Raw genomic sequence first — 26,612 nt, 5'->3', positions numbered from 1 at the left:
TTCCACACATTGGTTAAAAAAAAAATAAACTTCGTTAAAAACATAGAAAGTATGTGTTGAACCAAAGCCAAACCACTAAGCTAATTAAAAAAATTATTAAACCGAATTGAGCTAACAACATATATTCAAACCACTTGATTCGATTAACCGACGATTTAGTCCATTTAGTATGATGGTCACATGGGCGTGAGTTAACAAAAGAATTACGAGTTTGTGTGAATTAGAATGTGTTTAGTTTAACTTTTAAAGTGTTTAATTTTGAAAATAAATTATTTTAAAAAATTTTGAAGTGTTTGACAACCACATAAAATAACTTTTGAAACACATTCAAAGTGTTTCTTAAACAATTTTTGTAAAAAGAGTTTTAAATGAAAATGACTTTTCTAGAAAACATTTTTTTCTCTAATCAATTCAAACTCATCTTTAGTTAAATAAAAGGGGATAGATATAAATAAAAATTTGTACTTCCCACGAAATCAAACAAGATACCTCAACAACATCGATCCCCATTTAACCCCATCCGACCGAAATTATTAGATTTTTTTCTATTTTGCAAACCAAATCGAGCCGATTTTAGCCCAAACCAACATTAGTTTCAACCAGTTTTTCTTTTTTTTTCCAATTTTCCCTTCTAAAGACATAAACCTAAAAAGTAGAATTCAAAACAGATGCATACACTACACCAGATAGTATCACAACTTTGTATACTTATTTGTAAGCTTTGTTTTATTTTATATTGTGATGAGGAAGAAGAAAGAAAAATGAGTGGCAAAGGAAAAGGGGTGTGATCAGAATTTGGTTTTGCATCATCCTTTCAATAATGTTAAAGAAAATAATAGATAAATGAAATCATATATTTTGTTTGTATTGTTCTTCCACTAGGCAAAGTCCAATTATTCATATTTGTTCTTTTACCTAATACATTTTTCTTCTAATATGAGGAATACTTTTTTTAATATGAAGGATAGGAATCGAATCTCTGACTTAAAAATTAGTAGGATAAATGCTATACTAGTTTTTTTAATATTTATTTGAAAAGAATTTTTATCATTTTTTAGAGAAATAAACACAATTTCTTAAATTAAATATATCCATGCAAATCCCAAACCAATAGCATGCCAACCAATCATGACCAAATAATAATGTTATCTTTTTTTCCTCCTCTCTCTTCACCAATAATGCTCACTTTTTTTAGCCATTTCTCTACTCATTTGGTACAAAATGGACCATTGAGAACTAGAAAGTATATAATAAAGCCCTCTCTTTTTGTTTTAAACAAGAATAATGCACTAAATAAATTATATTTCAAAAGAAGATTTTACAAAAGGAAAGAAATATTAAAGTTTAGCTAGGAGGGGTAGAGGAATCATTTGATTATATATTCTATTTTTATCAATCAACAATAAGTTTAATATTTTTTTTGTTTTTTTTCTAAAAAATGTCTGTAGAAATTTGAACTTATTACTTCAAAAGGAAGGAATAAGATGATTTTGAGCATTGTTGCCTTTTTAACACATTCAATACCCAACAACTCCTTTTAGTTTTTTTTTTAAAAAAAAAATAATAATAATAATAAGGATAAACTGAAATATACACATGAGTTTCACTCTTAAACCACAATTTGTCAACTCTTCCTTATTTAATTCAAAATTTATCTTGATTTTTTGAATTAATTAAATTTATTATAAATATATTTTGTCCACTAAGAGAGGAAGGTTTCATTAACCAAACCTCTCACATGTTGTTTAACTAAATAAACTAGGGAAAATTACTATTCTAATTTCCAACCTAAAAAGTTTCTAAAAATTTTTTGCTCTTTCAAAAATAAATCTTTTTTAAAATAGTTTTTATAACCTATTTTTAAAATTTTCAACTTTTATTGAGAGCCTCACATAGGATTTGTACACCAAGAAAAGGGGTTTTTTAATATATATAATTATCATTAAAGGTACATTGATTACATTTGAAAGTAAGAACATATCCACATTAAACAACACCAAAGTACCAATAACAATGATGAAAGAAAGCCACCCTGTCTTGGTTGGCTTTTCCTTTTCCCTCAACACATAAACAAATCACCAGCCGCCATGATTGGCTGGTTGAGAAATGGGAATCCCCATGAGTCAACAAACCCATCGATGCCAGAAACTTCATGGTGGTCCTCAGAATCAAACAGATTTCTAGTACTTGAGTTCATGAAGCTTATGATTTCATTAAGCGAATCCAATCTGTGGCGGAGCTCCACCATCTGGGCCCGGAGAACAGAGTTCTCCGCCTCCAGGTTCACATAAAGTTGGGTGGTGAAATTGATATTGACGGCGATTTGCTCATTCTCTGTTCTGATTTGGCCCACCTGAGACGTCAGATCATCGAGTTGCTTCTGTTTTCGCATCCTAGATCGGCGAGCCGATTCTCGATTCGATATCATTCTCTTCCTCTTCCTCTGATCCACGATTTGCCGCAGATCTTCGTCGGAGCTCGGAGATCCAGATGAACTTCCAACAGGCGATGCCATTGAAACAGGCCGTGTCTAAAACAGAGGAAAACAGAGGAGTTTCTTCTTCCGTGTGTTTGTGTGGGAAAACGAGATGAAAATCGATATGGGTTTTGCTGGAAATGGCACAAATTAAAGAACCCAGTTGGTAATTTTAGCGATTATTGGAAAATTTTGGAGAATTGCAATTGGAAATTGGGAGCTAGTTCATGAGAAATTATAGAACCAGTAGAGGAAGACGACAGAGAAAGATTGAACTAGATGAGTGCGGCGGCGAAGAGCGGAGTTGATGATGAAACCAGAGAGAAGGATCTCACTGACTACAGGAGACATGAATACGAAGAATGAAAGGAAAAGAATCGAAGCATTAAAACAGCCCTGCAAATTTTCTAGAGAAAATCTGGGAAAAGCAGAGAAAAGGATGAAAAACAGAGAGACAGAGAGATTGAAAGAGAGCTTAAAGAGAGGAAATGGAGAGGAGAGGTTTTGGGGAGAAACGATGGCGGATTTTATAGAACAGAAATGCCCATTGGAAATGGATAGAATAATCGGGAAAATGAGCGAAGCTGCTGCGTTGCATCATAAAGAGTTTTTTAAAAGATATAAAAAAAAAAAAAAAAAAAAAAAAAGGAAAAGTTTAATGGATAGACATACTAACATTTAAATGGCTTGGTTAACACATTTATTACTAATCAAATAGTTAAGAAGTTTAACTTTTTTTTAACAAGTCGGATGCGACCATTTGTATGCATCCTATTTTTATCACAAATAAAATATGAATTAAGTTTTTTTAAAAAAAAAGTAAATGATTATTTGATTAGATAATTTTATAAGATGATTAGATATTGTCTGTACTAAATATTTACAAAAATAAATTTATATAGTAAAATAAGAATAAGTATCCCATGGAATTAGAAAAATTCCCTTTTTTTTACCTTTGCATGTTGTCAAACTTGGGGAAAAAATAAGATAATGAGATAAAATGGTTATTTTCATCTTGAAAGTTCAAGATTTCATCATCCACTCTTTAGTTAGTGGACTTTAAAAAATTAGAAGAAATTTTGTAAATATATATTTAAGGTATTATAAATATTTAACTCTCACTATTAATTTGACAAGATAAGACAATGCTTAGTTTATTATTATTATTATTATTTTAATGAAAAGCAAGATCTATTACAACATTTATCTTTTATTAAGCTTTGTTTAAAGAGTCTTCAATAAATATTTCTATGTTCACCTAATGGGGGCTTTAGAGACACTTAGGGTCAAATCATGGTTGAAAATGGTAAGTTTAAGATAAATATAATAATAAGGGTAAATAATATCGAAGTCTTGAGATAAATATTGCAACAAAAATTTAGTTTTTGGAGTCACGAGTAATCATAAACAACGTATTATAAATAACTTTATTCTACAAATCCAAAAGAAAGAGCAAGTAGTCTCTAAATAAAATATTTGATTTTGATTATATGTGTTTAGTTGAACTCTATACTTCCTACACTAATTTAGATCTTAGAATATGATAGGTTTGGCACCATACCAATGCAAGAAACTTTCATACAGGTCGGCTTTGAAAGCAAGACCAAACCAAAAAAAATTAGGTTGGAAGTGAAAGAAGCACATAAATTCTAGCCTCAACAATTTTAGTTAAAACTTTAAGACAAAATTGGCTGATTTTAAGAGTAGAAATTGAATTTATTACAACAAATAATCAACTTTTGAAATTAAACTCTACAAATTACACACACAACTTTATGACCTAAGTTTATTTTTTTATATATAATATTTGATGGAAACACCTTTAAAATACTATTTGACAGTAAAAAGAAGGCATAAAGTTAGATGGTCAGAAATTAATTTATTTAATGAAGAAAAAAAAAGTGTATTGAAACTTTAGAAGTGGAAATGGTGACGAGTCATCACATGTTCACAAGCACGCGCAAAATGCTGCTCACGAACTGAAATTGCCAGTCATACATTTTTAGACTTTTTTATTTTTTATTTTTTTAAAAAAACTTACTTAAGCTTTGATTAAGGCGCTAAGCAAAAACTTTATTCCAATTTTATAATGTTTTTTCTAATATGACAACAAAATTATGTTGTCAAGTAAGAATTTTATTAATTCACGTCTCTTTAAGAACACAAATATTATTTCAAATTTTAATTATCCGTTCCACTTTAATTAAATATTGAGATTTAAATCGTCATTTTTGAAATGATTATTTATTATGTGGATTAATGAACTTTGACTTTTTCTTAACAGATTTTTTTTTTAAAGAAAAGTAATAAAAGATTGGGCATCTCTTCTAAAACAAACTGCTTACAAGCTTAAAAAAACAAGTAAAAATATTAGAAAATTAGTGTTTTTTTTTTTAATAATACTGAAGTAGGAAATCAAACCTTTCATCACGAAGTTGAGTTTACAAACTATAAATTTTATATCAATTAAATTATGTTCATATTAATTAAGAAAATTAAAAACATATATATGGGCATAAAATATGTAGATTATTTGTTCATTTATATAAATTTTTACATAAAACAGTATATGAACATTATAAAAATAAAACGGTCGATGAACTTAATTGATAAAAAAAAAAAAAAAACAATATGACATTAATTTATTATTTTGTCATTTAGACATAGCCCAATGCCTTCCATTAATCAACTAACTCCGAACATTATTTAGAATTATTTTTTAAATCTGAATAAAATGTTTCTTTTAAAATTTTAAAAATGGAATAAAAAATTTGAATTTAAATGACCAAAATGTATTTAACTCCCAAGATATTTTAGAAACTACATTTCATTACTCCTAATTGAAATTCAACCATATGAAATTCTTTACCATAGATTGACGCATACCTACCAAATCCTCTTTAAATATTCTTCCGTTGAATTTTTTATGCATTATCCACGATTTTAGTCTAATATGATTTTAAAATTCATCATTCAAGAGATAATTTGTTTAGAAAAACAGTAAATTAGACTAAACAAAGAAACAACCAATCATTTAATTATGTTGATGCCAAAATTCAAAAAAAAAAAAAAAAAAAATGTACCTATGTTTCACATGACAATAATGATAAATTGTAATTCAAGGACGAACGTGACTAGTAAGATGGAAAGATCTCTACACACCAATGTGGTACTAACCACATAAGCTCCGATGCTTAAATTAGAAAATGTATATATATAGTAATTAGTGGATTTGAGTATTAGAATAAACTTGCCAAAACTATCATGATGTATTTATAGGTGTAGTTGACCTAGGTCCTTCATAATAGGATTTCAAAGTTGCATTAAAGTTATTATTTAATCCACTTGACTGGAGAGTGCAAGGGACGTGTCCCCATTTAATATTTTGTTAGAGTCGAACACCTTCCCTTAGGCTTATTTTGGACCAAGGCATGCATGAGGCAAGTCTTATTAAGCATTTTGTGAGATTCGACGTTAGCCAAGGTCCAAGTTAGTCTCCTTTCTTATGTCCATTTTAGTCCAAAGTTGCTACATTTCAGCCCAAATCTTACGATTATCTTGATTTTGTTGTTTCTATTTTTGCTTGATGTCGATTCTGCACTTTGATCTAAAATTACCCCATCAAAATTATTATAAGAAAAATAAAATCTCTGTCACGTTTTTTTTAACCCATTATTATTATATTTCTTTTGAGTAAAGTCACAATATCAAGTTAAGGTTTCTAAACTTATTTTATTTTAAACTATTAGTCAATCTTGAACGGAATATTCTGAATGAAATATACTTTTATGCTGAAGTCGGAATATTCTTTTTCATTTTAGATTAGAGATGGCATTCATGGTTCTAATTTTTTCATCCAAACCCACTCCCTAAGTAAACCAATAACTTTTAACAAAACAAAGGTCACTTTTACTTTCTACCAAGTTGATTCGATAAAGTTTAATCTCATCAACTTTAATTTCATCAAATCAAATTCTAAATTCAATTTAATTGTACAATAAAAACCAAGCTAGGAGAGGATTAGGCTGAAAAATAACTAATTAATACTCCGCTCAATGTTTCTCGAGCAAAATAGAAAAAGATTAAAAAAAAAAAAACTTTTAGTTTTTATACTTTTATTAAAGTAGCAATTTAGTCTTAAATTTTTGTATATAATGATTAATTTGTTCCTGTAATTTCAACTTTGTAACAATTTATTGTATAAATTTTTTTAGGTAAGAATTTAGTTCATATAATGAAAAATGTATATATGCTTTATTGTACAGAACTCTAACTTGATAAAGTATATATATTTTTATCATGTGTCAATTTAGTGATCTTTATTGTATGCATAATACATATATTAATGTGTCAGAAACTAAGAACGTGGTAGATGCCACTTTGGTGATCACCCATCGCATAGGGATGGTTTCTCTTTTCTTTTCGTTTTTTTTTTTTTTAAGTGACAATGTAATTTTGTCGTCTATTCTTTAGTGCATGCTGTTGTAAATTTTTTTAATTCCCAAATTTTTTGCCTGAAGATATATAGATCGTGGTGCCTATTGGGTGTATAGTCCCTAGCTAGTTGAGTGTCCTCTGCTCTTTAGGAAGATTTTGAGTATTTTTAGTCTTCTTGGTTCATAAAATTATTCTTCAAAATATACATATTTAGTCTATTTAAGAGAGCCTATCAATTTGTATAAAATTTCATAAAATTTTTATAATATTTTATATTGTAAGGACGGACTAAACCGTTATGTACTAACTTTACAACAAAAGTATAAAATACCAAAATTATTTTTAACCTATTTGAATCCTACTACAAATATATTAATAAATTTGATCATACAATATTCAAACTCAACCATAAAACAAATAATATTGGAGGAAAACACCCGAACCAACCTAAAATATAGCTCAATCTCAAATTATCAACATTCCTAATGTGAATGTATACTTAGTCCTCTTAGTTGGAGAGTCTTTAGCATGGTTAGAGCTTTTGTAGGATCTATTCTTAGGCTGTTAGTGTAGTATTTATACTTTTGTACACTCATTGTAAATGCATACTTTTGATAAATACATACTTCTACATGGTATCAGAGCCCTTTCTTCCTTAACTTCTGCTTGCTCCAAATTTGTCTGGCTTCAAATCTTTTGGTGGATATCTCCTTAGATCCGATGAGTCAACTCACTTCCATGCGCTTCTAAATCCAGTGAGCTTCGACGTAACCCAAGTCAAGCCGAGCCGAGCCTCTCCTATGCAATCTGTCCTCCAGTGAGCTTCGACGCAATCTATCCATGCGAGTTCCTCCGATGAGCTTTGACGCAAACCTTCCAGTGGTCAAGACTTCTGCCTCCACGCCAACCCTATTCGATGCCCTTCCAACTCCTCTATTCCAGATCTGGTCAAGACGCACTAAACCTGATCCAAAATCTCAGATCCGATCAAGCTTTCCAGATTCGGTACTTCCAAATTCGGTGTGCTTTCAGATTTGAGTCGAGTCGAGCCGAGTCGATATGTGTTGACTGAGCTGAGCCGATTCAGTAAAAGCCAAGCCGCTAAGCCATTTTTAGTCAAGCCAGGCAGTTGAGCCTGTTTCTTCTCTTCCCAATCACCAAGCCACATGAAAAAGGATCATGTATTTCGCCCATCAATACTATTCTTGATGGGAGAAATTACATTAATTAGGTTCATCAAATGAAGAGTTTTCTAATTGAGCATAAATTATAACACATTGTCACTGGTGATATTTCTCAGCCAGTCAAGAAATCCACTGAGGACGATACTAAATTCATCGAACAGTTAAAGGATTGGGATAACAAAAACTATCAGATCATCACTTGGCTCGGAAATACGTCTATACTAGCTATTCACATTCAGTTTGATGTGTTTGATGATGCCAAGAGTTTGTGGGATTTCCTGTCCACCCGGTTCCAGTCCGTTGGCTTAGCTCACTATTATCAACTACACAATACTCTTGTAAACTTTAATCAGGAGACGGGGCAATCCGTTAATGACTATTTGGCCAAGCTTCAACCAATTTGGACATAATTGGATCAAGTTAAAATTTATACTGATCATCTTCGTCTTATCAAGGTTTTTATGGGGTCTCGTCCAAAATATGAGTCGATTCGTGTTGCTTTGCTACACCGTAGTCCTCTCTCGTCGCTAGATGCAGCAATCAAGGAAATTTTGTTTGAAGAAAAACATCTTGGTATCACTTCTTCCAAGCAATTTGAAGTTGTCTTCGTAAGCACTCATTTGCCTAGTACTTCTGAAGCTACCTTATGTAAAAACTACAAGCTTACTGGGCATAAGTTTGTTGACTGCACAAAAGTCGAGTGCAAATACTGTCACAAATGATATCATATTTTGGACAACTACCCTACACGACCACCACGACCGCCAGGACATACTTCCAAGTCTCGACAATTTAAATATGATCCTACCTCTACTTTTGTTATTGTTGTTGTCTCCTCAATTGATTCTGATCCTTCTCTGCCTACATTTCAAATGATTTCATCCAATTCCTCCGCTTGTAGCAACCATATGATGTCTGATTTTTCTCTTCCTCTCATTTATGCTGCTGATGGCAGTTGTATGACTATATCCCATGTTGGCTCCATTGATACTTCCAAGATGCAGCTTTCCAATACTTATTTTGTTCTAAATCTGACCTTTAACCTTGTCTTTGTCGGGAAATTGTGTGATCTTGGTTTAATTGTGTCTTTTTCTTCTACTGGGTGTCAGGTTCAGGATCCACAAATGGGACAGACAGTTGGTACAGGTTGCAATGAACTCACATCGCTTCAGCTTCCTATTTGTTCTCTTTCTATTGCCGTCACTAACTTTGCTATATATCAGTGGCATCTCCGTCTCGGTCATGCTTCTTTTGAAAAACTCCGTCATTTAATCTCTAGTAACAATTTGAATAATGTCTTCAAATTTGTATCCTTTGACTATTTGAATTGCAAACTTGCAAAATAACCTACATTATCTTTTTTCCAGTCTAGTTCTATAAGTCAACCTTTTGACTTAGTTCATTCTAATATTTGGGGACCTACTCCTATCTCCACTATCAATGGGTATCGTTATTTTGTCTTGTTCATTGATGATTACTCTCGATTTACCTAACCAGTTATAAAAATTATTTGTCACAAATTTTAAAAGAGAATAGTTTTACATCACAAATTCAAAATTTACAATTCCTGAGGTCCTATTTGGTAACCATTTGATTTTTATTTTGCTTTTAAAAACTAAGTCGATATCATCTACATTTTTAACAATGATTTACGTCTTTCTTAAATACAATGTTTGAATTGTTAGTCAAATTCTAAAAACAAAAACAACTTCTTGAAAGCTACTTTTTTTAGTTCTCAAAATTTGGCTTTAATCTTTAAACCATTGGTGAAAAGTACATGATAGAGAAATTTGGAGGTAAAAGAAGTGTCTGTAGATACAATTTTCAAAAAAAATAAAATAAAATGATTATCAAATAGGTCTAAATTAAAAAAAAAAAATGTTTAAAAACATTTGGAAGTGAGATTTGAGGAAGTATGAAAAACAAAAGCTTGTATATGACCAAATAATTATATGAACTATGAATCATGTTTAAAGTATTATCCATTTAGATTTACCAAGCCAACAACTTGAAAAAATGTGGCTAATTTTAAAAAGATTAGTATGTGGGGTCCTAAAGGCCAAAAGAGAGATGGGTTGGATAAATTTAGGGATGGTGGGTCAGTAGGAGCCCCCCATGGGTTTGTTGGCCATTGGATTTGGACTCAAATCAAAATCCCTTTTTTCTTTTTCCACCTTTAGTCAAGATCTCAAAATCTAACTTTGTGTTTTATTTCAAGTATGTTTTTACTCTATTTTCTAATTTCTCAAATTGGTGGGTTTAACTTCTTCCTTGCTTATGGGTATAGCCCTAGCCATTGGTTTGTCAATGATAATCTCCACAATTTCAAATATCAATATTCCAATGTCAACATATTTCTTTTTTCTTTATGTTAACTTTCTTTTAACATTCCTAGAAAGAAAAAAAAAAGATTAAAAAAAACTTTGTCATGTCAATTGTGAATATCTTATTTCATGAACTATTTTAGGGTTAAATTATACCAATATCTCTAAATTTACTCTAGAACTTTTAAAAGTTTCAAAAATATCCTTTTAACTCTAAAAAAGTTTAAAAAATACCTTTAAACTTTTTTTAAAAAAATAATAAAATATCCTTACGATTAGTATATATAAACAAAAATCGTCTATTCCCTCTTAATTCTTTATTTTTCCTCTATTTTCTCCCTTCTCTTCTTCAATACTTTCTTACTCCCCTTTTGTTAACTGTTTGACATTTGTTTATATGAAAATAATAATAAATAAATAAAATTGTTCACTTCAACTAAGGTATATAGATTATAAAAAGAAGAAAAAGAATAACGAAAGCAGAAGCATGAAGGGATCTTAGAACTTAAATGTTTTAACAAAATTGTAAATTAGTAGTTGAGTATGTGTTAATAGTCAAATGTATTTTCTTTTTGTATTTGGTTATTTATCGTTTTGGTATGTTTTAAGGGGAGATTTTGATTTTGAAATTTTGTGAAATTTTTTATTTTAACTTGCAGTTATGGTTTTTATTTTGGTTACCGAAAAAGTTGGTGTAAAGATTGGATATATAGGGGGAAAATGAGAGTTATGTAGGAAAAAATAAAGAGGATATCTATATAATTTGTTTTAAAAATTGGTTTTCTCAAACCCAAGAAAATCTAAAACAAATTATTCACTATACTAACTACAGAAACATTTTTAAACCTTTTTTTTAAAAATAGAGCTAGTTTTGCAACGAGGTATTAGTGGTAAGGGTACCTTTGAATTTTTCTTAAGTTTAAGGGTATTTTTTTAACTATTTTTAAAAGTTTAAGAGTATTTTTTAATTTTTTTAAAGTTTCAGAATATTTTTTTTACACAAAATGCACCGTTCAAAAACATTTCTTTTAGGAAAATTCTTATAAATAGAAAAATCCAGAAAATATTTATATTTTATATCAAAAAGTTCTAAAAATACTTTGTACTTTTAGAACTTTTTGCTATAAAAGATAAATATTTTTAAATAGATTTTTATATTTAAAAATGCCCTTTTTTATATATATAATTTTGCATTTAAGATTTCTCTACCTTCTTTATTATAACTAGTTAATGTATGCATTACCTTGACGATATTTATGTGAGTTTACTTTTTTGTATTTTCAAGCACATCATGTTACCAAAGGGGAAAAAAAGGAACATCACCTATCTTATTTTTCCATCTATATGAAATTTTTTTCATCAATTTCACTTTTTCTCTATTTTTTTGGAAAAAAAAAATCTTTAATTTATTATATTGTATCAATTTTTACCATAAATTTTCCAATTGATATGAATATGAAAATATCAAATTTAAGGATATATCAATGGATATTTGCGTATCAAAAGATATCCCATAAAAAAATACCATGAATATTAAAGATATGATCTTTATGTTAAGTTATACTAATTAAGAAAAAATCATTATAAATATTTACAGGATTATTCACTTAGATATATATAAGTAAAAAACCATTCAAATAAAAATATTCGTATAATGATCTTAAGATCTAAAAATATTCGTATATTTCTGAGTTAAAAATGGAATTAAATTGTTCTGGCAAGCGTGCTAAAAATTAAATATTACATATATTTATAAAAATAAAAAATAAAAATAATTTATAAATATATTTGGTATATAATTCATTTAAAAAAATATTGGGTGTTTGTTTATATATTTGGAATATTTGTAGAAAAGCAGAAATATGGACTATTTATTTAAAAGAAAAAATAAAGGAAAAAAGGGCTGTTTAAAAGCTTGAAACTTTGGACATTTTTAAGGGAAAGAAGTCAAAATTGAAAGTTGATGGACTTATAATAATTACTCACAATTTTCAAAATTTAAAGACAACTTATCATTTAACTTTTAAATAAATGTAATTTTAGATGCAATGAGATATGATATTTATATTAAGTAATACTAATTAATATATATATATATATAAAACCTTTACATAATTATTTACTTAAATATATAAGGAAAAAAAACCATTCAATCAATTTTAGTAAAATGATTTTATAAAAATCTAAAAAAATTTCTATATCTCTATGTATTTTAAAATAGAATTAAGTTTTTCGGGTATGCTTCACATGCACGAAAATTTAAATATTATATATATTTTAAAAAAATTATAAGTATGTATGGACGCACGAGTGTGTATGTGTTTGTGCGTGTCCACACTTGTTCAAAACTTGGTTGATGGTTGATCTCTAACATAATGTGACCCAAGCCACTGAAGCAACTTCATATATTTTACAATAATTTGCATATTTCTTAAGTACAAAAACTGAATTTTTAGCCAAATTCTAAAATTAAAAAAACAACTTTTTGAAAACTAAGACCCCATTTGGTAACCATTTTGGTTTTTGTTTTGTTTTTTAAAATTAAGCCTATGAACATTGTTTCTGCCTCCAAATTTCTGTTTTTATTATCTACTTTCACCAATAATTTAAAAAACCAAGCTAAATTTTGAAAACTAAAAGAAATTGCTTTTAAAAAGTTCTCAAAATATGACTTGATTTTTCAAATCATTGGTGAAAAGTAGATAATAAAGGAAGAAATTTGGAGGTGGCAATAGTGTTCATAGGCTTAATTATTTTCAAAAACAAAAACTAAAAACAAAGCGATTACCAAATAGGGTTTAAATGATTACTAGATGAGGTCTAAAAATTTTCACGATGATATCGAATGTAATTTTTTTCTAAATGTCTAATAAATCTCTAATATTTTGAATTTTATATCTAATACATCATACACGTTTAAAAATATCTAAATATAAATCACTACCATTTCATATTTTATGAACAAAAATCCATGAACATACTATGCATAAAATTGAAAGGTTGGAGTGAAGTCTTAAAAATGTAAAATAAGTTTGGCATACAGTTAGACACATAATTGAAAATATAAAAATTCAATAAGACAGCATAATTGTTTGTGCAATATGTTTAGTGTCATACAACTTTTGCATAGAAATTTTTTCTTATACATGTGTTGATACGTGTAGTACATATTTATTGGTTACTTTCCTATCTTCAGGGACATGTTTTGCAACATGTTATGTATAACGTCAAGCACAATGTTACGTCATGGATAGCAAATTCTGCATAATATTTTTTCCTTATTTATCGGCATGATATGCAGATTTCGTGACTTACCTTCCTTTTTTTTCTTGCAGAGATTTTTTCTTCCTTCCTCCAAAACTTCTTAAAGCTAACCATATGTATTGTGGTCTTGTTTAATTTTTAGGATTAGTCTTCTTATTAGAAAAGTGTGTGCATTGCAAGTTTTGAGCATAGAAATTATTTAAGCCTCAATCTTTATATACGGGGAATGGAAAAACTTTATTTTTCCTTATAGTGTGTTTGTTCCAAAAATCCATTAGGCTTGTTTGGATTGTTGTGAGTATAACAATTCACTTAGTGAGTAAGTGAAAACTCGAGATGAGGTTTCGATGTTTATTGAGAAGAGCTCAATCAAAGCTTGAGAAAAACTTACTTATGAAGATGAAGGGGTCTCACACTTGGAGCTTAAGTACGTTGTATTCAAGGGATCTCATATAAATTTTGAAGAAGTGTTATTGTGGAAGTGATCAGAGTTCAAAATTAAGGGAGTATAAGTTGAAATTGAAGAGTAAGTTGTATGTGAGTCACTACAAAGGGAGTCTATTAGATAAATACTTCGTTATAATTACTATAATCTTTGTTTAGTGATGTTTCTTTCCATCGAGCACACATCCCCCCAAATGTAGTAGATGATATTGCACCAAACTGGGTTATTAATCTCTATATCTCATTATCTCTGTCATTATCCTTTGATATTAAGTTTTTATATTTGTCAATAATCATGTAATAAAATTGTGTGTGACATTTGTATTATGTGTTAAATTCTTTTTATTTTTTCAAGGAAGACCGAGTGACACAACTTAAAGATTGAAAAATCTGCTCTTCTGACAACTCCAAAATTATAATAAAAGAGAACTTACATCTTCTTGATGTAGCAAAAAAAAAAAAAATCATGTTTACCAATTCGTAAGCAAAATTGGTGTAATCGCAATGGATCACAACCGCTAACGTAATTAGATTGCTTTTTATTATGTTTATTTAGAATTAGGAATATCTCACATTTACGGTTACCGATAGCATTACTGTTTAACCCTAATGGTAATGGTAATGGCAATGGTTACAAAAAAATTATCGTATTCATAACCCTCATACTGTAAAAGCAACGATCTCTATAAAGATAACGGTAGCGATATCGACTAGTGGATTCCACATAATTTTTAAATACAAGTGGATTGAGCACCTTCCATTAGTTAAATAGATTACTCGTTTTAATTACATATGAGGAAGTAGGCCTTACAGTTCATTATGATTACGAAACACATGTAAATAACAACAAATGTAATCAAATTGACTCACCCACTATTATCTTCTTGGTAAGGATTAGGGTTCAAGCTAAGCCTCCAAGGTAAGGGTCTGTGAAGTTGGGCCATAAAAATTAAAAGCAAGGCAAGGAAGGAACTCAATTTCAAAAAAGGAAAAAAAAAAAAAAAAAAGTGTTTTTAGGCTCTATTAAATTAAAGGAAGAAAAAGATAAAGAGGGAAGGAATTTTTGCAAAGAAAGGTGGATTCATGTGTTGCTTTGATGTGTAGACTGTAGCTTTTGATCTGTTGTGTATAGGATTGGACACTAAATTTATAAGTGTTGGGATAAAGGCATTTTGTGTGTTCTCATTTGGTTGAGATTTGTGAGTGTGACTCATGATTCAACCCAATGCCCTTTTTAGGTCCTAATTTGACTATATATCTACATGGATACTCGTACTTGTATTTCCTTCCAACACTATTTATTTACAATGGACCAATGTTGAATATTCACCATATACATTACATTACATCGGTGAAAAATCATTATTTGTACTAGACTTTTCAAATGAATCGAATAAGTAATCTTATATTTCTTTAAAGCTATCAGAGAGCTAATTCGACCTCAGTAATGAATATGACGTCAATATTTATCATCTCAAAAGATAATGGTTCAATCTTTCATTCCTAATTTTTTTAACTAAAAAAACGTAAATAAAAAAAATTATATTCCTAAACATAATATTAGAGCTAGGTGATGATATCACGATCGATGATTAGTATTATTTCATTAATACAAGTGTTTTTTTTTTTATCTTCTCATATGTTTTTTTTTTTTTTTATCTTCTCATATTTCCTTTATTTTTCTTTACTCATTTAGAAAAATATTATGTGATACATTTTATTGTTCTTTTGGTATAATTTTGTGAGTTGTAATTTTGTTTAGATAATTTTGAATTGATTTTAAATAGAATTAAGTTAAAATAATTACAAATTATAATGATTATCTGTATTGGTTTGCTAATGAAAATTTAGGATTTAATTGATACAAATATTTAGTTAGATATTGATTGATATTATCCAAAATTTAAGAATATAAATTAATTTTTTCCTTCAACTTAATGTAAACAACATCATACAATTGTCGAAATATAAAGTGATTGTATAATTAACAATTACTCACCCTAAAAATACTGCTTGCAAATATTTTCTATGATTTAAAGAGTTTTATAGTTTATTAATTTTACTTGGTCTCTAAACCTTTTTTTGGGGGGAAGATATTACTTTGATATTCACATTAGGACAAAAAGAAAGTATGAACTTAGTTGTCATTCAACTTTCAAATTTATTTCTTTTTTTGGTTATTGAACTAAAAGAAATTAAAAATGTTAACAATCTCATCTATGACACTAATATATAGGGGTATTCATAGGTTGGGTTGTGTTAAGTAACTTTTTAGATCCAACTTAATTGTTCGAACGGTAAATTTATTCAACCTAAAAAACTGTCATTAAAAAAGTGAACCCAACCCAACCATCCCATGACACATTTGGATTGAATTGGTTCGGGTTAACTGAATCATTTATTTAAATTTTTATTATGAAAAGAAGTAAAATATTAATATATAAAAAATTGGTTTAATTATTTTCATATATTAAATTGAGATTAACAACTCAATCTCAGTTTATATAATGAAAATTTTCTTTCCAAATTGTTAAAAAACTATTTTTAGAAGTTTTTAAAAAATAATCATCCAAAAAATAATGAAATTCAAAGAAATTAAAATAAATATATGTATATATAAAGAAAAAAATATAAGTTTTAAAGTTAATAATAAGTTTAGGTTGATTCGAGGTAGTTTGGATTATTTTAGGTGAACCCATGAACTAACCCAATACAAAATTTTATTTATTTGAACTCAACCCAATCCAAATGAATCGATAACCCAACCCAAACCACACAAATTGGATTGGGTTGATCGAGTCATCGATTTTTTTGAACACCCCTACTAATACATATGTCTATTCGATAACCCAACCCAAACCACATAAATTGGATTGGGTTGGTCAGTTTTTTTCGAGTCATCGAATTTTTTGAACACCCCTACCAATACATATGTCTATTTGACTACTCCAATTAGTTTAAAGCTATTTATTCATTATGATAAATCATTAGTTATTCTAATATTTAAACCATCATATTAATTTTTAAAAAATCAAATATATAATTAGGGCCCAATTTAGTAACCATTTTGTTTTTTGTTTTTAAAAATTAAGTCTATTTCTTTTTTATTTCTTATCATGATTTGCATCTTTCTTACTGTGGTTGAATTCTTATTCAAATTTCAAAAACAAAAACAAGTTTTTAAAAGCTACTTTTTATGGTTTTCAAAATTTGGCTTGAATTTTTAAACTATTGGCAAAAGGTAGGATAACAAATGAAGAAATTTGGAGATGAAAGTAAGGTTTATAGACATAATTTTAAAAAACAAAAACCAAAAACCAAATGATCATCAAACGAGACTTAAAAATTTTAAAAATTTGGGATTAAAATAAACAACTAAAAATAATTAGTTAAGAATTTAACCTTTATATATTAATTTGTAACATTTTTATGAGGAAAGATTAATTTGTTAATAGATAGTATTAAAAGTAAGAGATATTGGCATCCATCCATTAGCAAACTTATTTGACCCATTTTATTTGGTGGAAACAAAAAATAAAATAGAATAGAGTTTTGACCTTCTTAAACTAAACACTTCCAAAGTCTTAGAGGCGTTTGGGGCAAGGAATTGGTTATTATAGTTAGATTATAATAGTTTATATTTTAGTGTAGATTATTTTAATTTGAGTTACAATAGTATGTGTTTGAGGTATAAACTATTTTAGTCGAGAAGGAAATAGTAAATACTGTAACAAAGAATAAAAAATGTAAAATGTAAAATAGTAAATACTGCAAACAATTAATGTTGTTTTGAAATAGTGTTGACTGTAGCTAATTGTGGATTTTAAAATAGTATTTACTGTAGTAAAAGATGATTATTATAATCTTAGGATAATTTTTGTTCCAAACACCCTACTAATAAGTGGAAAATTATCTCATTATTCAAAATCTTGTAGGCTTATTTATAATATTCCAATGAACTCCCCACTAATCCAAGTAGATATATAAAATGAATTAAATTAAATGAAAGTCTATGGGCCTACCAAATTTTATTTTTTAATTTGGTCCACTATGTAAAGCAGTCTTACATATAATTTTTAAATAGGGCAAAATTGATCATTAAATTTGAGAATTAGTTTCTATTCACTTCCTAATTTGATTGGGGAGATCAAGTATTTCTTTGAAAAATATGAAATTATAATAGAAAAATTGGAAAGAATATGCGTAAATTTGATTGGAAAAGACCAATAAAAATGTGAAATTTGAAAGAGAGCATAGAGCAGAAGAATTTGTTTTTCATTTTTACTAGAGAATGAAGTGTTCTATAGATGAGATACAATGGGGATCATTTGATAGATTGACCTAAAAAATTAGGAAAATTGTCAGAAATAATACAGTTAGGTTTTTACCTTATAGAATTAACACGCATTTTAAAAATCGTTAAAATAGTTTTTTTTTGTCCATCTTGGACGAGATCGACCACGAGATTTTAGTTAAAAAATCAACTTTTTCCAACAATTGTTTTGGACCTTCTCGGTATATCTCGTCTGATTACACAACGAGATTTATAAATCTTTTATGTAATTTTTCCAAATCTTATATCAAATCTTATATTATTTTCAAATTTCCTCCAAAGTCGGTTATGTTTACTAAAATATTATATCAAATTATTATGTAATTTTTCAAAATTTTAGCATAATTTATGTTTTCACAATCAAAATTCCAAATGGGTTTTTCAATTATCAAAATAGATTTTCTAAATTGATTCAACATTTTTAAATTTTGGGAAATATCAAATTTTTCAAAAAATTAGGTAAGATTTAGGATATATATAGAATCTCGGTGGTAATCCTGTCCAAGATTCCACCGACAAAGCTCAAATATATAAATTTCGATGTTAACTATGCCCAAAATTTCACTAATAAAGCTTAAATATATAGAATATCAGTGTTATTTTGTTAGGATTAGCATTGAGATGCACATAATCTCAGTGTATAATTTGGTGAGATGTATCGAAAAGGCACCAAACAATCGATAAGTTGGAAAAAGTTGATTCTTTGACTAAAATCTTGTGGTCAATCTCGTCCGAGATGGACCGAGAAAGATCATTTTTATGAGTTTTCAAAAAGTGTGCTAGTTTTGTAAGGTAAAAACCTACCCGTGTTATTTTTTACAATTGTTCAAAAAAATTGGGTCAAAATGTTATTTGACCTAGTTGTTCTAAATGAGATTTTGTCACCCTTTTCAAACTTTTTTTTTACTATTTCCTTTGCTTCCTCTCTCTTTCAACTTTAGTACTATTTCTCTCTCTAAATCTCCTTCCTCCCGTCTTTATTCTCTAAATCTTTTCTCAGGAGTTCGTAATCGGCAACGACAATGCATCCTTCCTTGTGTTTTGTCTTTGACAATGCCAATGACAACAACGAATGAGAAGTTGTTTCTTCTTCCTCCAACAATAATACGCGACATCAAGTAGAGTTTTTCATATGCTAAGTGAACCAAGTAAAAAGGAAAAGGCAAGAAAATAAGCAATAATCAAGAGAGAAAGTGAAAAAATGAGCTAAAAGTGAGCATGAATGAGATTAAAAACAAGAATGTAAACGAGAAAGTGAGTTATAACTAGAATGAGAGCAAGAGAAGAAAACATAATTAAAAAAAAATGTTTAGAGACACCAAATATGTAACGATCCAACTTTTCGAGTACTCTGACAAGGGCTATTATTCATAATACACATGTAAAACCCAAATATTTTGACCCTAAAATTCATTAAAAAATAAAGACAATTTTTCAAAATAAACTAGAAAATTAAATAAAAAATAAGTAAAACCTTTGTTCGGGGCCGTAAAAACATTTTCTGTCCGACATTAAATTCTAGTTTCAAAACATTCAAAGGACTAAAAAAAACATAGGCTAAGCGAAAGTGGTTTTTCTTGTTCCCATATGACTCTATCACTGGTCTCATCTATCACTTGTCGATCGATTCCTGTAATTGCCTGAAAACATAAAGGAAGAAAGAATGGGTATAACAATACCCAGTAAGTGACCCACTACTGAGCCCTCTAAGTAACTTGTTAACTAATCTGTCTAGGCATCGGCGTACATCCATATCATATCAGTCGTGGTGATCCGAAGGGGTCACATATCAGTCATAAATGTGATCCTGAAGGAACAGGCATCAGTCATACTATGCAACCCAAGGGTACAAAAATCAATCATAAATGTGATCCCCAAAAAACATGCATCAGTATCAGTTGTAACGTGATCCCGAACGAGCACACATCGGTCATAGTGTGTAATCTGAAGGTACACAAATCAATTATAAATGTGCACATATATAGTCATGGTGTGGATCCGAAGGAGCACACAATTAGTCTTATGTGTACAATTGCCCAGATAAGAAAAGTTAACAAGAACCATTTAAACTTAGCATGCATCAATTCACATATATAACCTTTTTGTTATAGTTACAATCGTTTATCCTGGGTAAAATTACCAATACAACCACAATTAACTTTACAAATCATCACAGTCAAAACAATTCAACCAATAAATATTATTATATCAAATAGTCCAGTCTATAATCATTTTAAAATAACCAGTCCAACCAATTTAAAATAAACCGTCCAATTAGTCTAAAATAGACTGTCCAAGTGGTAGGGACGACTCGTTCAAAGGCGAACCAGTAGAAAGATACTTACCTCGGATTGAAATTCCAAAATTAATCCAAGAAATCAATCTCTAACAAAAACTAGAATTAACGTTCCAAATGCTTTGTTTGCTCCAAATTTATCCTAAACTTCACTCAAAAGTTCAAATCTACACAAACCATTATTTAGGATTTAAAATCCAATTCTCAACATTTATAACTAATCCAAAATGTTCCATAGTCTTAACATTAACCAAATAAAAATCCGCTGAGCAGTGGTGACCAACGGATGCACAACGGCGAATAGCTAAAAAAAATATGAAAGTAATAGGGATTTTTCTCTCTAATTGACCTCCATTTGAAATAATCCTAATCCTAAATTATTTAGATTTCTATAGTAGATTAGATTTTTTTTTTTTGTATATGATACTTTATCTAATTAGGAAATCTATTTTTTAGAAAATCAATAATTAAAGTAGTAGATAGATTAGATTTTAATAAGTATGGAATAAGACATATTCTCCCTATTCTAATTCAGATAAGAATTTCACAATAAAATTAAATTAGAAATTCCATAATCTAATTAATTTAACTTAAATCCAAATTTCTCTTATCAACTCAATTTAAATTCATCATCTTTTTTAATCTAGATCCAAACTCCAAAATTAAAGAGGATAAAATTTAAAACCACAATTTCCCTTTTTCTTTCTTAAATTTCAAATTTCTTTTAATTTTCAAAATCTTAATTCTTTTCCTTTTTTGTTTTCAAATCTTTATCCAAAATAATCCAAAAATTCCAAATCTTTATTCAAAATAACTCAAAATTTTCAAATCATTTATCAAATTAATCTCAAACCAATTAACTTATTTTTGGCTCTAAACTAAAATTAGAGGGGATACCAATAGTTGAGCATCCTTCCAAATATTTAATGAATTTAAAATCACACTTTTCCGCAAATAAAATTAAACCAATTGTTCCTTAAATAGAATTAATTTCAATTCTTTACAAATATCTTTTAAATTAATTATCTTGCCTCCCAAATTAAATTTTTAGTCCTAATTTATCAAATTAATGTACAAATATTTCATGAAAATTAACTAAAAAATTTGGAGGTTTTATTTTGAAAAAAGTCGGTCAGATTAATTTTGTTTTTTTTTAAAAAAAAAAAAATGGGCCTATCCTAAAAAACATCTTCAAAATGGGCACTCATGAAAAAGGAAAAAAAAATCAAGTTCACTGTCAAATCATCTTAACAATAGCTAACTTCAAAATTTGAAACTTGATCATTTCCTAAAGATTAAGAATTAAATAGTAAATATTATAATAACTTTTGAAAGTTATAAATTTATATCCATGACCAAATTACCAACATGAACATAACTTCTGGATAAGTGATAATACTCATAATTTTAAGATCAGATTTTAAAATCTGTTTTTTTTTTTTTTTTTTAAAACTTTACAGAAAAAAGGGGAAAACATCGAAATGTTGTGGAAAATAATGTCACAATCTGAGATGGGAGCATATATTATGGTCATAATTAATGGCTGTAGATTGATATTACATAAAATATATAGAAGATGGTGTAAAATTTGGCGGCTAAACGGTGGATGGTTTATACATTACATTCATTGAATGTTTCAAAGTGAGTTCCCATTTGAGAAAGATTTCCTAAATATTCTTTAAATTCACGTTTTATAACTCTCACCCTTTTTGACTTTGCTTACATTCTTGTCTCCTTTACCCACCTCACTTACATAACCAAATTCCAATCATATATAATTAAAAGCTTAAGCATGAGGGAAAAAAGTTTACTTATCTTCATAAAGATTTGTAATTTTGAGAAATTATAATATTAAATTTCCCTTGAAGTATGATTTCCTCCCTAAATTTTAAAAGCTAAAAAGAAATTTTCATATTTAAAATTTACGAAATTTGTATGTTTTTCTTTTCTGATATTGTCGACATGTTAGCAATCCACAGTTCTATATTTGAACTTTACAATTTGCCTAAAAATATATTTTACCCATAAAGATAATAGTAAGACATAAAGCCCATAAAAACAAAACAAAATTTTGACCCAAGAATTAAATTTAATTGAATTAATGGACCAATTCCAGCCCAATCCAACGAGGAAAGTTCATAGCTGGTCCATATGGGCTTAACTATTGGAAGCCCAAACAGTTGTAGATTTATAGAAAATGCTTTTTTTTTTTTTTTTTTTTTTTGAGGCGATTGAAAACATATTTTTATTAGTTACTAATATGATGATTTATTTATATAATATTATAAACAATATTTTGTCCGTGACTTGGTTGTTTAATCATAATATATAAAAATTTGAATATATAAATAATAAAATCTCATTATATTTACATGTTAGGAGTATAAAGGAATTGAATATTAAAATGAGAATAACAATTAATATTATTAACTGACATCACTAACATGGGGAGAATTTTTAGAAATAAATGTTAAAACATGCTGATTCTGTTAATGGAATAAGCATATTTCTATGCTTCATCCTTTCTTTTTCTATTGTGAATAACTCTTTAAGAAAAAGAAAGTTATGTTATGACAATGTGTAATTCCCTCAAAATAAAATAGAATTCAAATGGAACAACAAAAGGGAAGTGAGGATCAACAATTACTTGAACAAAGAACAAAACTACAACTACAAGCATCACCAAAATCAATATATATTTGAACCCAAAAGAGCCTTTTTCACATTCAAATGTTCATTTGATTCTGATGAAGAAAATGTCAAACATTCATCACTAATGCAAAAGTAGTTTATACCTTTTCTGAATCCATCAGTTCTTCATAGTTATATTTACAAGTTGATAAAATGCCTCAATCGTGTCAATACGCTAAAATTGCTGATGAAAGCTCTCGAAACTACGCTGATGAACTTGTAACATCAGATTCCAGCATCCCAAAAAGTACGGAAATCAATCAAATTGTGTTTCAATGCGAGTCTTCGAAGAAAATTATACCTCAAGAATATGCTGAAACAGCTTCAGGATGGTAATACAGCATCTCATTCAACATCATTTCCCTGATCTTAGGCTCCCCAAGTGAGTCGTCAATGTCGAGAGTCAGGGGAACCTCAGCAGGAGCGTTGAATTTCGGGTCGTATAGCCCCGACATGTATGGATGTTGAAGTGCTTCGTCAACGGTAATTCTCTTAGTTGGATCAAACACAAGCATCTTCTGTAACAAGTCTAAAGCTAAAGGTTCAGCGTGTGGATATAGATGTGAAAGGCGTATTCCTCTCGAGAAGGGCATTGACTTGATATAATTTCTGGCCTTTCCATTGCCAATGAACTCGATATCTGCTTCCTTCGGACTACCGAGAATGGTGATGATTAAGTTGAGTTGGTTGAGGCACTCTGTCCCCGGGAAGATAGGCTGCCGACCGAGAATCTCAGCAAAGATGCATCCCACAGACCATACATCAATGGAAGTCCCATAGTTGTCACAACAGAGGAGAAGCTCTGGAGCGCGATACCAACGAGTAACAACATACTCAGTCATGAACTGGTCATGGCCCATGCTAGTTCGTGCCAACCCGAAATCACATATCTTCAGATCGCAGTTAGCATTGACAAGGAGGTTCCCGGGCTTCAAGTCCCGGTGAAGTATGTTTGCCGAATGAAGATGCTGCAACCCGCAAAGCAACTGTAATACATAAGAAGAAATGTCATAATCATACCTAGGAGTTTATTAAGGCATCAAATTTGACATGTATATAAAGTTTCCAATTGCAACTCTATTAAGAATCCGCTTTATCAGTCATATATAGAAAATAGATGGTTACGTCAATCATAGCTTATAAGAAACTAAAATGCAGCAACATCAAGTCATAGAAATTTAAAATCAAACAAATGAATTACGATTGTTGTAAGACCAAGCAACATTAAATGTCAATGATATTACTCCCTCTATTAACTTTGCCTCTAAAAGTATATAGACACCATATCATATAAAATGCCTTTTTCTTTTTCTGAAACACACAAAACAGAAACTACATTTTAAAACCATATTAATTTTCAAGAGAAACTTCAGAGAGAACAAAAACTAAGATCAAAGGAGAAACCAGAGAGCATAAGACAAAGAATCCAAACCTGATAGATAAAGTACTTGCAATGATCATTGGAAAGTGGCTGAGGGGACTTAATAATCTGATGAAGATCCGTATCCATAAGTTCATAAACCAAATAAACATCCTTAAAGCTTTTTTTATGAGTTGGCATCATCACATCCTTCAAAGCAATCACATTCTCATGCCTTATATGCCTCAGAAGTTTCAACTCCCTCAGTGTTCTCATGGCATCCGTGCGATTCTCAAACACATTGTGAATCTTCTTGATCGCCACTTTCTCGTTGGTCTCTCGGTTAATCGAAGAACACACCACACCATAAGCTCCTCGCCCAATCGGCTTGATTGGGACATATTTAGTATCAATTTCAAACAGAGTTTGCCACATTGTGAAATAATGCTTCCCCATTGATCTGATTCCGTTCGGTGGCTCCACAAACGTAGCCATATTCCTTCAAATTCAACAACCGTATTATTAATCAACTTCGGTACAAAACCCATTCATTAGAGAACACAAATCATTCAAAAAAGAAAAGGGGTTTTTCAAGATTCGTCGTAAAAGAAGAGTAAACCCACCAATAGAGTTAACTGGTGTAGTAATAAATAGGAAGGAATATACGCACACACATATATAACAAAGGAATTCAAATTGTAAAAAGGGGGTTTAGAATTGATCCTTACTTGTCGCCGCAACTCTTTATGATTGAGAAAGGGAAAGTCTAAGAGTGATCTGTTGCCAATTTCGTGCACGTTTTGAGGTTCATCCACAGATCATCCAAATGTCAATAATCCTATGGGGTTTCGTCGGAAAATTTGGTAACGGAAACTTGGGGTTATTGATCCAGCAATGAAATTGGGTAGGGTAAGCAAGAAGGGGAAAATTGTTTGACCCAGAAAATGTTTTCGCAAACCCACCACGAGAAAAGGGAAAAGAAAGCGAAAGGAAGCTTAAAACTTAGTGGGAGAAGAGAGGCATCGCCATCAAAATTATATCAGTTTGAGAAACAGAGGAATGAGATGAACTTGAGGAAGAAGAAAGCGAGAGAGAAAGAGAGGGATAGAAAAGGAAAAGGAAAAAGAATGGAAGAGAGATCCGATGGCTATGGAGGCTCACGCGGGCTTTATACAGCCAACTCCCGCGCAGGCGCAGCACAGTCCGACTGCGGCAATGAATTGGAAAAGGAAAGTTTTGTTTATCTATTTGCTTTTAGAGTGAAATTAGGAAAATGGAAAGTTAATGGAAGATCTAAGTCGCTTCCATTTATTAGGTTTGTTTAATTTTCCTTTTCTAAAAATCCAATTTATAACATTTGTTTTATTTTATTTTAAATAATTTTATATAATCCAAAATATATTTATAGATAAAACTAAAGGGTGGTTACAAATATAACAATCAACCCCAAAATCTCAGCAGATATAACATAATATAAAAAAATTTGCAGATAAAACAAAAATTTAATCCAATTCTTGAAATTTATTTTACCATATTTACAATTATTTAAAAATATAAAGAAGTGTGAAAACTTACGTGGATAATTGGTGTACATATCCCAAAATATGTATGAATTATTACTTTCATATACTACTGTTGAATCAATATTTAAAATAATATATATGTTAAATAACAATATGTCAAAAGAATTATTTATCAAATTATTGTTATAATATAGATATTGTATAACAACTAAAGGGACATTTGAGATAAGAACACTATCCTAATACTATAATAATCAACTACAATAAATACTATTGTGTA

The 26,612-nt window shown here is 29.3% G+C and overlaps 1 protein-coding gene and 1 pseudogene across 2 annotated transcripts; both read right to left on the bottom strand.

Annotated features, from left to right (window-relative positions):
* Positions 1–1,898: 1,898 nt before the first annotated feature.
* Positions 1,899–3,181, bottom strand: LOC120085646 (bZIP transcription factor 44 pseudogene; annotated as a pseudogene). Its single transcript, XR_016527402.1, has one exon. The product of XR_016527402.1 is annotated as a bZIP transcription factor 44 pseudogene (transcript).
* Positions 3,182–23,437: 20,256 nt separating this feature from the next.
* LOC120082520 (mitogen-activated protein kinase 7-like) lies at positions 23,438–26,092 on the bottom strand. The gene is made up of 3 exons (XM_039037758.2): positions 25,538–26,092; positions 24,882–25,308; positions 23,438–24,435 (listed from the first exon to the last, which is right to left on the bottom strand). The coding sequence occupies exons 2-3, from the start codon at positions 25,302–25,304 to the stop codon at positions 23,752–23,754; spliced, it is 1,107 nt and encodes a 368-aa protein (XP_038893686.1). The 5' UTR covers positions 25,305–25,308; positions 25,538–26,092; the 3' UTR covers positions 23,438–23,751.
* Between the last annotated feature and the right edge of the window lie 520 nt (positions 26,093–26,612).

This window comes from Benincasa hispida, chromosome 1, assembly GCF_027475165.1.
Source record: "Benincasa hispida cultivar pf3 chromosome 1, pf3_genome.v1.1, whole genome shotgun sequence".
Classification (NCBI taxonomy): Eukaryota; Viridiplantae; Streptophyta; class Magnoliopsida; order Cucurbitales; family Cucurbitaceae; genus Benincasa; species Benincasa hispida.
Note: the sequence above shows the minus strand (reverse complement) of the source record. Positions and strands in the feature narration are given on the sequence as shown.

What these genes read in the sequence shown, in the direction of transcription:
- LOC120082520 (XM_039037758.2), bottom strand. Translation starts at nt 25,304, where the DNA reads ATGGCTACGTTTGTGGAGCCACCGAACGGAATCAGATCAATGGGGAAG. An exon ending in GCAAGTACTTTATCTATCAG is followed by an intron (nt 24,436 to 24,881) that starts GTTTGGATTCTT and finishes TATGTATTACAG; the next exon opens with TTGCTTTGCGGGTTGCAGCA.